This window comes from Perca flavescens, chromosome 21 (genome assembly GCF_004354835.1).
Source record: "Perca flavescens isolate YP-PL-M2 chromosome 21, PFLA_1.0, whole genome shotgun sequence".
NCBI lineage: Eukaryota > Metazoa > Chordata > Actinopteri > Perciformes > Percidae > Perca > Perca flavescens.
Genome location: NC_041351.1, coordinates 17,897,896 through 17,907,837, shown reverse-complemented (window position 1 = coordinate 17,907,837; position 9,942 = coordinate 17,897,896). Strand labels below are relative to the sequence as shown.

At 42.3% G+C, this 9,942-nt stretch overlaps 1 protein-coding gene across 2 annotated transcripts in view; it reads right to left on the bottom strand.

The window, feature by feature from the left end:
* mpp2b (MAGUK p55 scaffold protein 2b) overlaps nucleotides 1-9,942 on the bottom strand; it is a 38,015-nt gene continuing 28,073 nt past the window's right edge. For both annotated transcript variants that reach the window (XM_028567857.1, XM_028567858.1), the window contains 10 exons: nucleotides 9,016-9,168; nucleotides 8,564-8,719; nucleotides 6,987-7,214; nucleotides 3,820-3,951; nucleotides 3,608-3,710; nucleotides 2,479-2,547; nucleotides 2,238-2,399; nucleotides 1,746-1,948; nucleotides 1,261-1,389; nucleotides 1-687 (listed from right to left, as the gene is read on the bottom strand). In XM_028567857.1, the coding sequence (XP_028423658.1) occupies nucleotides 511-687; nucleotides 1,261-1,389; nucleotides 1,746-1,948; nucleotides 2,238-2,399; nucleotides 2,479-2,547; nucleotides 3,608-3,710; nucleotides 3,820-3,951; nucleotides 6,987-7,214; nucleotides 8,564-8,719; nucleotides 9,016-9,168 (1,512 nt within the window). In that variant the 3' untranslated portion in view covers nucleotides 1-510. The remainder of the gene's footprint in view (nucleotides 688-1,260; nucleotides 1,390-1,745; nucleotides 1,949-2,237; nucleotides 2,400-2,478; nucleotides 2,548-3,607; nucleotides 3,711-3,819; nucleotides 3,952-6,986; nucleotides 7,215-8,563; nucleotides 8,720-9,015; nucleotides 9,169-9,942) is intronic.

The window sequence follows — 9,942 nt, the reverse complement described above, 5'->3', positions numbered from 1 at the left end:
TAAAATATAGAGTTTTTATCACAAATATGACATTTGGTATCTTTCCCGTCACCAATCTGTCCTACCAATCCAATGTAAACATTACACTACATAAAGTAGGAAAGGCTAAAAAACCTTCAATAGAGGACTGTTATCTGCATATTATATACATATTCTTTACCCTAAGTCTATTTCCACGTTCATGATAACATACACACACTCACTCACACTATTGCACTAAACCTCATCATCAACTCTAAATCCTTCTCAACAAAATATCGATAAAATGATTCCAATTCTGACAAATATAGTACAACTTGACATAAGTCTCAACAGAGGAACAATAGGTTTGTACAAAAAAACACTCTACATGAGGCTGGTCCTTTGCACTAAATAATGACGCTTGGCCCTTCACTACAGACCTCCACCACCGATGACTGCATGGAGGCAGCCCCTCTGGAGCTACCGAACCGTCCCCGGACCTCCGACCTGTGGCCCTGGCACCTTGCTGGTGAGCCATCTCGGTGACTTTCAGAAGACCCAGCTGACAGGCACCCATTGCTGCTCCGTTGACAGTTTCTCCAGCGCCGACCGTAGACTTCGGAACGCCGCTTCCAGGCCGTCGTTTATGATGCAGAGGTCAAAGTAATGTCCATAGGCCCGCTTAATGCGCTCGCTCTCGTCCACCGTCCTCTTTAATTCAGAGTCCTGTATAGGGAGCATCTCAGGGAATGGCGCAGGACAGAGAGACAATTAGGTGAAAATAAATACAATGAGCAGGCAATTACTGGATGGAAGAGTAAACTGTGAAATTGGGGCGCAACTGAAATCAAATTAGTTTACATGAAATGGTACAAATGAAACTTTCTTGTTTGCTATGCTGAGTAAATGAAACACATTTGGTATTCTAATTACTAATGAAATGAGCTTTCATGTGATGCATTTCAGCCCAACTCTTTCAGGGTACAACGTGTTACTATTTGGTTGATTCTAAATGTAGGACCGCAGGCCTGAAAATGTGCTTTTAAAAGTATATATTTATTTTCTTTTATTACATTTGTGACTAAATATGCAAAGTATTAAAGTAAAAGTATAAATAAGTAAGTATTAAAGTTTTTATATAATTCACAATCAACCCATCGAGAAGAGCACAGACAAAACAGCAGAGACAGCAATCGTTAATGTGAAATAACCAAAACTGTTCCAAACTGTGTGTTTATGTATGACCTTATCTGTCATAGTAGGAGATGAATGAGGGCCTTTCAGAAAACCCAAACTTACCGTCAACTGTTTTGTAACCACTCCTGACTCAATTGCTGACTTATTCATAGCTTTGAGAACCTCAAAATCCGTGGCTTCAATGAAGACAACATAGGGCAGGAACTCTGACGTCCGCAGGACTTTAAGAGCCTTCGGAGGAAAACAAATGCATGTGAGACATTTTACAATCACTGCATAGCAAGCAGTGTGAATAACTCAAACGCGCACGCAATTATGAAGCTGAGAATGTGTAAAATAAAACTATAGCATCTTCATCTTACAAATGTATTAAGCTAATGCTTGTAAATAAGAGTAGCAGAGTTTTTCCAGTGAATAATGCTGATCATTAAGAGATCCCTTTAGATGAATACTAGTGATGCGCTGAGCCTGAAAATACTTTAGTAGCAATGAGATGTACATCATTTGTTTTAATATTGAATTTTACACAAAAAATGGATAGAAGTTCAGATGGCAGAGGAGCAGAAGCAAGGACTGAAGGCCTCTACCTGTGGGTTGACGTCCAGGATGCAGATCTTTCCTGTTTCTATCACCTCATGTATAGAGTTGATCTTAGTGCCATACAGGTTCCCGTCGTACTCGCCATGCTCCAAGAAACGACCATTTTTGATGTCGCAGTCCATTTCGCTGCGGGTCATGAAGGAGTACAGCTGGCCATCCCTCTCATCCACCTTCGGTTTCCTGGAGGTGACTGAAGGATTAAAAAAAAAGGCAGAAATAAATACACCCTAACTGGTAAAATCAGGGATACAAACACAAATAGTCATATTTAAATTTTTTTTAAATATGACAATTAACAAAAAAAAATATATATATATATATATATATATATATATATATATATATATATATATATATATATATATATATATATATATATATAAATAAAGAATTCCAACTTCAACAATAAGAGACTGGAAACCAAGATGATGAAGAGAATTTGTATGTGGTTTAGAGTGATGATGAATGGCTGCACTCACAGGGGATGGTGGTGGCATAGCGCTGGGGATCCGACACCAGCAGCTTGTTTTTCAGACTGCGACGGCCGACCCCCTGCGCACCAATCAGAACCAGTGTCTTCCTCCTGAAGGGCGGGACCTTGGCAACCTCTTCGTATATCCGCAGCTCGTGGCGATCAAATTCTAATCAGAAGCCAGTAATTAAGGAGATGTACAGAATAAAAAAAGATGTAACAGTGCTGTACTTTGTGAGGTCAGTTACCTGCATTCTTGGTAGTCAAATACATCATCTTTTTTTTCTTCTTACCACCCATCCCAGCACATAGAGGACCTGAGACAGACAGAAACACACAAAACTTAAAAGGCTTCAATCTTGGCACTTTTCTGCCACTTAAACAGAGTCAAAATGATGTTCTATCAAGGTGAAATGTCTTTGAAAGCACTGCTGGGTCATAAATCCAGTATTAGAAGGCTATAGGGAGACGATCCCACTAGGTGGCACTGTGCACCAATATTGATCAGTTTATGCAAGCAGTCTGCTGCCAGAGAACACCTGTGACTACGCAATCTGCTGACAGCCTGTCCAATATGGCAGATTATTTACTGTAGCCCATGGGGGGAGAACGTCTTATGAACAGAGACGTAAACAGAAGCAAACATGAGCGCCGCTGTTCATTATTATGTCAGAATTCAACCCATCAAGCTGTGACACCAAATACTGTGTGCACCTTACAGCCAGAGCGCTAAATTATGAAGTGTTTTTTCTTAATGTATGAATTGGATGATCAACAATTTCAGACCTCACCATCCAAAAAAAAAAGCAACTAGTTTTTATTCAAACCGTGCTCTCAGTTGGTATAATATGTGGAAAGTGTGATAGCCGACAGATGTGTCCTTCCCAGGCTCCAAGGGCAGTACAGTTGGGCTGTCATCTTCCTCTCCTCCACAAGTGAAGGGCATGCTGCTGGCTGTGACTCACCACCTGTTTTCTTGCTGCTAAGGACTCTGCACCAAGTAGATAAATGTAAAAGGAGCACCCGCATCCCATAAGAGAACAGATGATTATTCATCAGGTTTGTATTTACGGGGGTCTTATCACCATTCCTCAATCAACCCTGAGGGCTTTGTGAATGTCAGACACTGCGGCTTAATAAGAAGCAGTTTGGATCAGGCCGCCTCAGTCACGCCGATGCTCATTACCAGTTCTCCAGTGCTCACTGACAGAGTCGCATACTGGAGATGTGAGAGGAGGATAAGCAGCCGGCGCCAGATGAAATGCTTGTATGATATGGAGAGGAACAGATGTTGTCATTGTTGCCTGTGTGTTTGTGCAGCGAGGAGTCTGTGTCCAATCTGCATATTGAGAAGTGCATCTCTGCTGAGCAGTGTACCTGTGGTAGCAAGCTCCAGGTCTCTCTTCACAAACGCTTTCCTTTTCTCCTCAAGCAGCTGGCTTGGTATAAGACCTGCACTGCCTCCTTCTATGTGGCAGGCCTGTGAGGCAAACACACAAAGAATGAGGGAACAAGCTAACAAGCCGGCGAATACAAACTCTTCAGTCAATTGATGAATAGGAATGTTGAATATCTTGGGCTGTACTGACCTGCCACCAATTGAGGTCCTCCTGGTTGAAAATCTGAAGAATGTCTCCACTGTTGAAGCCAAGCCCTGCTTCCTTACAGGGAATCAGGTTATCATGGGATGGGTCGTAGTCGAAGTGACACTTTACAAAGGCCTTAATGGATAAAGATGTTGAAAAGAGGGAAGGTGTCAGTTAATTTAATTGCTGTAATGGATGTCAAAACAGACAGATGGAAAATACAGCTTTAATAGAAAAAACAGGGTGGGAATGAATACCTAGGAATACCTCTGGTGTGGTGTGTGAAAAGTACATGATCTGTGGTAGATGGATTGGGTGAGCAAGTGTCCGTCACTATGAAACAGCCTTGCACACTTAAAGCCTACTCCATCTCTCAGCTCACTTTCCCGACATCTCAAGGCTTCAGGATTCAGCTCATAAACCAAACCCAACCCCCACGGACAGGACAAGGAGTCTGAGAGACAGACAGACAGAAAGAAAGAAAGAAAGAAATAAAGAAATATATATATATATATATATATATATATATATATATATAGAGAGAGAGAGAGAGAGAGAGAGAGAGAGAGAGAGAGAGAGAGAGAGAGAGAGAGCCAAAATCTGTAGCCATGGCAACCATCCCATCCCCCCCTTGCACTTGACGCCTTTTCTCGTACTGAACTGATGCATGAACATAAAAAAAGGCTGCCAGCCCTTACTGTACTGTTTGTGTCTCATTCCTCTGTAAGTACACAGTGGACAGACTCTCTCTCTCTCTCTCTCTCTCTCTCTCTCTCTCTCTCTCTCTCTCTCTCTCTCTCTCTCTCTCTCTCTCTCTCTCTCTCTCTCTCTCTCAAATGGCTAAGGGGAGCTGTCAGATGAGTTTAGTCACCATGCGATGCGAAGCTCAAGGCGTGAAACACAGGCAGCTGGATTACATTCAGCAAGAACTTTTGCGAACAACTCTAATCATCGCAATTCATCCACCTACACAGCACTTCACTGTGTGAGCACAGCCAAATCATTCTTTAATATCTCGGACTGATAGCCGATTAAGTGTTTAATTAGGCACTTCAATATCTGGAGTTGGTGCCACAAAAAGGAAAACTAAACACTTGTACACTCTGGCTTCACAAAGCAAAGGTCTGGAACTGTAGAAATGTCTTCTTACAGGAAAAAGTATGCACCTTGTGAAATGTTCGAAAGAGCAATGACTCAGAACACACTCTTTACTGTGAATAACCCAAAGAAATGGCTGCTGCCCTCAATTACCACAGGTCTTACAAGAACAGAAAAAAACGGCTTTTTACAACTACTGTATACAGTAGCTACTGTCATACGTAAACCTGCCAATTCCAGTTCTGGTATAGTTTTCATTGCATTTCAAAGATTACACAGTTCTTCGACAGACTGAGGGAATTATCTGATTTCGGCTAATTTAAAGCCAAAAGAATAATACAAAAACACTAAAGCCGCCTACACATGATCTGAGGTAAAAACATAAGGTAGTACACAGAGCATTGTGCACACAGAGGCAAGCAAAGTAAACCACAATTCAGGTATACGTCATCATTTTTTCAGGCAACCTCCTTTCATAGTTGCGCCTAGAAAAGTTCAGCAGCAACAAGGTCAAAGTTGAAATAATTTGAACTTTGAGTGCAGTGCTCGGTGGCAATTTGGAGCGGTGTGCCACGCCTTGGGTAGCACTTCCTCCGAGTTGTCTCCTCTGCTATCCCCATAGGAAAACAGTGGCACGGCCAGGGCAGAGCTCTTTCCCAACAGTTTTTTTGACATTTTCACTCAAAACCACAAATGTCAACCTAGCTGGTGCAAGAAGAAAAGTCAGGGGATCACCAAAGTCAGTAAGAAACATCCTTAATGGCCTGTAGATGTCGGTACAAAATGTCATGGTAATCCATCCAACAGAGATATTTCAGTCTGGACAAAGTGGTGGTCTGACCGACTGACCGACATAGCTCGTCGGCTAAAAATCAGTTCTCATCCAGTGGAAAACTCACTTTTCAATAATATGCTTCAAATACATGTATTTCTGTGCTGATGATCCTAAGCAAATGAACCCTCTCTTGATCATTTTCCTGTAAATTATGTTCTAGTATATTTTGGTCTAGTGTAAGGAATTCATTTGGCACGGCTTCATCAAGCTCTAGTGTTCCTCTTCTCTTCTGCTGAGACCAATCAGTCACAGAGCCTTGTACCCAATACATCTCGAGCTGCATGTACTGTGTCCTCCGATGTGCTATATCCACCCATCCTATTGGCATCACCAGGCAACATAACCCTTCTAGTTCCCCGCAGTCTAAAATGGGTCACATTGTCAGTGTGACTAGTCTCCTCTGGCTCTTAGAAAGCTAGCGTTCATTAGCTAGCATAACCCAAGATGAGCCACGACTACAACATGATTCTTTCAGCTGTTATGAAACATCGGCTGAAGTAATTTCCTACAAATATTTTTTTTGCACTTTTTGCGAGCCCTTTGGATACCTGCTGGTTGCTGTAAAATGATACATAAATAACTGTTGATTGATTGATTGATTGAGCCCGCAAACTTTCTCATGTGAACTTTACGACCATGGACGGAAAGGACAAAATGAAAAGGACAAGGACTGCAGTGTCATGAGCTGTCTGTGGCATCCTTTTTTCCCTTTCTTGTTCTTGAAGACTTCAATTATTGATCCATTATGTATGAGCAGAAAATTACTCTACATTTGGATAAGTGACAAAACTGAAAAGCAATGTCATCTACAGTGTCCCGCAATAGCATTAGATCCATGATTCTTGGCAAAGCATACAAGGTTACGGGCAGCAGCGAGAATGCCAGGGAGGACAGTGGGTGGCACTTAACTTTACTGATGAAAATGACAGTATCCTTTCAAACTAATCAGAACTTTTTGTACATTATCTATTTTAGGATGGGTGATCAAAAATGTGTTTGACTTTGAAAGAGTGTGAGATTCAATTAGGAAGATCACAAAGACATTTCAAACACAAGGAGTTGCGGTAACTCTCCTAAACCAGCGCGAAAGGGAAATAAGCTGTATGCATCCATTCTCACAAACAGATTTTTACACATTGAAGTATCTTTCTTTCCAATTATTATTATTTGCTGGGTGGTTGGTTTGAGTTGCAACATTGTCTAATGGTGCAAATGTGAAGCGCAATATGAAGCTGACCTGTCTTGGTGTGTGTGGCTCCTGGTAGCTGGGCAGGATCTTCAGCACCACGCTGCCGCTCGCCTCCTTCAGCATCTCCTGGAGCACTTTGGGGTCGTTGCCCACCTCCTTGCCATTCACCTCCTTGATGATGTCACCCACATGAAGCAGACCTTGCTGGTCAATCATGCCGCCATGGAGGATCCTGGCAATCACCAGCTCGCCGCTCTCCACTCGAAACGTCACACCCTACACGCACGCACGCACACATACACACACACACACGAAAAACAGAAAATCTATATCACACAAACACAAATTTGAACTCCTTTAGAACTATTTCAGTAAATCTTCAGTTTAAAAGGCAAGTAGGTGGAGGTAAAGGTGAGTGTTGTGAACAAGCAATATCTTGTTTCAACTGTTCCACTAAGATATTTAGGCTTAAATAAAGATAAATTTCAGGGTATATTACAGTCAGTCAGTGCTCCAATTATTCGTCCCATTTATGCTCAACTTATGCTTTCTTAGCTTTGATACAATTTAGATTTTGTGGCACCAGTAACTTCCTACATGCTAAAGGTTAAAGGAACACGCCGATTTATTGGGAATTTAGCTTATTCACCGTAACCCCCAGAGTAAGACAAGTCGATACATACCCTTCTCATCTCCGTGCGTGCTGTAACGCTGTCTGACGGTTCCAGCATTAGCTTAGCATTAGCTTAGCCCAGCACAGATCCTGCAGGTAACTGGTTCCAACTAGCCTACTGCTCCGAATTGTGACAAAAGTGACAAAATAACGCCAACATGTTCCTATTTACATGTTGTGATTTGTAGAGTCATAGTGTGTACAAAAAACAACGTAACATGAGACACAGCCATCTTCTAACAGTAAACAAACTGGGAACTATATTCTCAGACAGGCTTGCTGCGAGCATATCACTCCGCCCAAGTACTATATTCTTCCGCCTGAGAATATAGTTCCCGGTTTGTTTACGGTTAGAAAATGGCTGTGTCTCATGTTATGTTGTTTTTTGTACTAGCTGTCACTCTACAAATCACAACCTGTAAATAAGAACATGTTGCCGTTATTTTGTCACTTATTCGGAGCAGTAGGATTACTGGAACCAGTCACCTGCATGTTCTGTGCTGGCCTGATGCCGCTGGAGCCGTCAGACAGCATTACAGCACGCACGGAGATGAGAAGGGTATGTATCGACTTGTCTAACTCTGGGGGTTACGGTGAATAAGATAAAGTCCCAATAAGTCGGCGTGTTCCTTTAAATGACATTTCAGAAGCCTACCCCACAATGCGTGGGTAGAAAGGAAGACAATAGTTACAACTGAGGCCTTGGTATTAATCAACTTGTCAAGATGCTGCAGATAAATCTCCCCTATGTTGTGCTACAAGGCAGTATAAATCTGACTTGCTTATCTTTTAACAATGCTACAAAAAGATCTCATTATACTGAGTGCATGTGCTGCTCCAAAAACACAAATCATACCATTTATTGAGGAGTTCAATCTATTCACAATTTACAGGAGGGCTCTTTCCTGCCTCACTGATTACAATGGGTTGCTCCTTAACCGAGCAGACTTACCAGGTGCTCGCCTGACACCTTACGGATGCCCACCATCCTGACTGCATCTGGGGGAACGGGCTGGTTGTTGAGGGCTGCGTCCATGAAGGAACAGGGGCTGGGGGGGGGTGTCTCGTAGTTTTTGGATGCCACTGAATCATGGGTCTCTAGAAGGGACTGTGAGAAAGGACAGCAAGGTGACACAAACACTGATGATGACAATGACAAATAGGCTTTTTGCACTCGTGAGATGATAATAGAATCATGATATACTGCACAAATCAGGTCTTCTCGCTCTGGTCTGTGCAGACAGACACCACAAAGACTGAAACGCATACTGTAGCCCCGAATCAATCTAATCCATGCGAGCACAACATGCATCATTAAGCGTGAACATCACTTTTAAAAAGTAATCAAAGGTTTAGCCTGAGTGCCTGTTAATTAAAGCTATGGTTGGCTGTGAGATGCAAGACCTGGAAGTGCGGCTCCTTCAGGATGCGGACCAGCTCGTCGGCGGCCTGGCTCCTGTTTGTGAGTGGGTTGAGCTCCTTGAGGATGTCCTGGACCAGCTCCATGTTGTTCTCCCTCACAGCCTCCAGCTTGGGTTCCTCAAACTGCTCATGGGCCTGGGATTTAATGAATAAAAAACAGACGTTACGGATAGCCTTGCCTCTACTTTGCAGTACATAAATGTTACCAGGAATCTATAACATCTAGTTCCATTAGTGCACTTTCTCAGTGGGGAGTTAATGCACCTTGCTGAGTTATAATCAAATGTTTTCTGACTTCTGACTGCGGGATGTTTGTTTGGGATGAGGTTTGTTTTGATTCAGTAACACAGAAAAGTGCACGATAACAAATGGCAAAAACAGCCACCTGCATCCAACCCCTGTTGAGAGCAACACACACAGCTTGCACTCATAAATTTGCAATTAAAAACACAATGACTAAGAAAACTAAGCACAAACTTCACGAGTCAAATCGTAGGTTTCTTCGATGTGTTGCTGCAAAACATCAATATTTCAGGGAACATTCATTTTCACTTTCTCCTCCTTTGCTGCCATGGACAAAGAGGTCTGTGATTATTGGATATGGCTTCCACATCTCTGGTGCAGGGTCACAGAACAACTTTATCCCTTCCCACCTTGTGCATTTTGTATCAGGGCCTTACATTTTGATTTGGGCTATTTCTGTTATGTTATACACCATATTGTGAACCTAAATATGTATCAATTTCTTTTCTATCATTTACAGTAGCACAACTTGCGACTTAACACCAAGTAAATATTTAAACAACCACAAAGTAAAGCGATCCCACAGAGGATTTGTCTGGTGGGACTGACGACAGCAAACTTTGTTTGCTGAGGAAGAGAGGAAGAATCCCCGCAGAGAGACAGGAT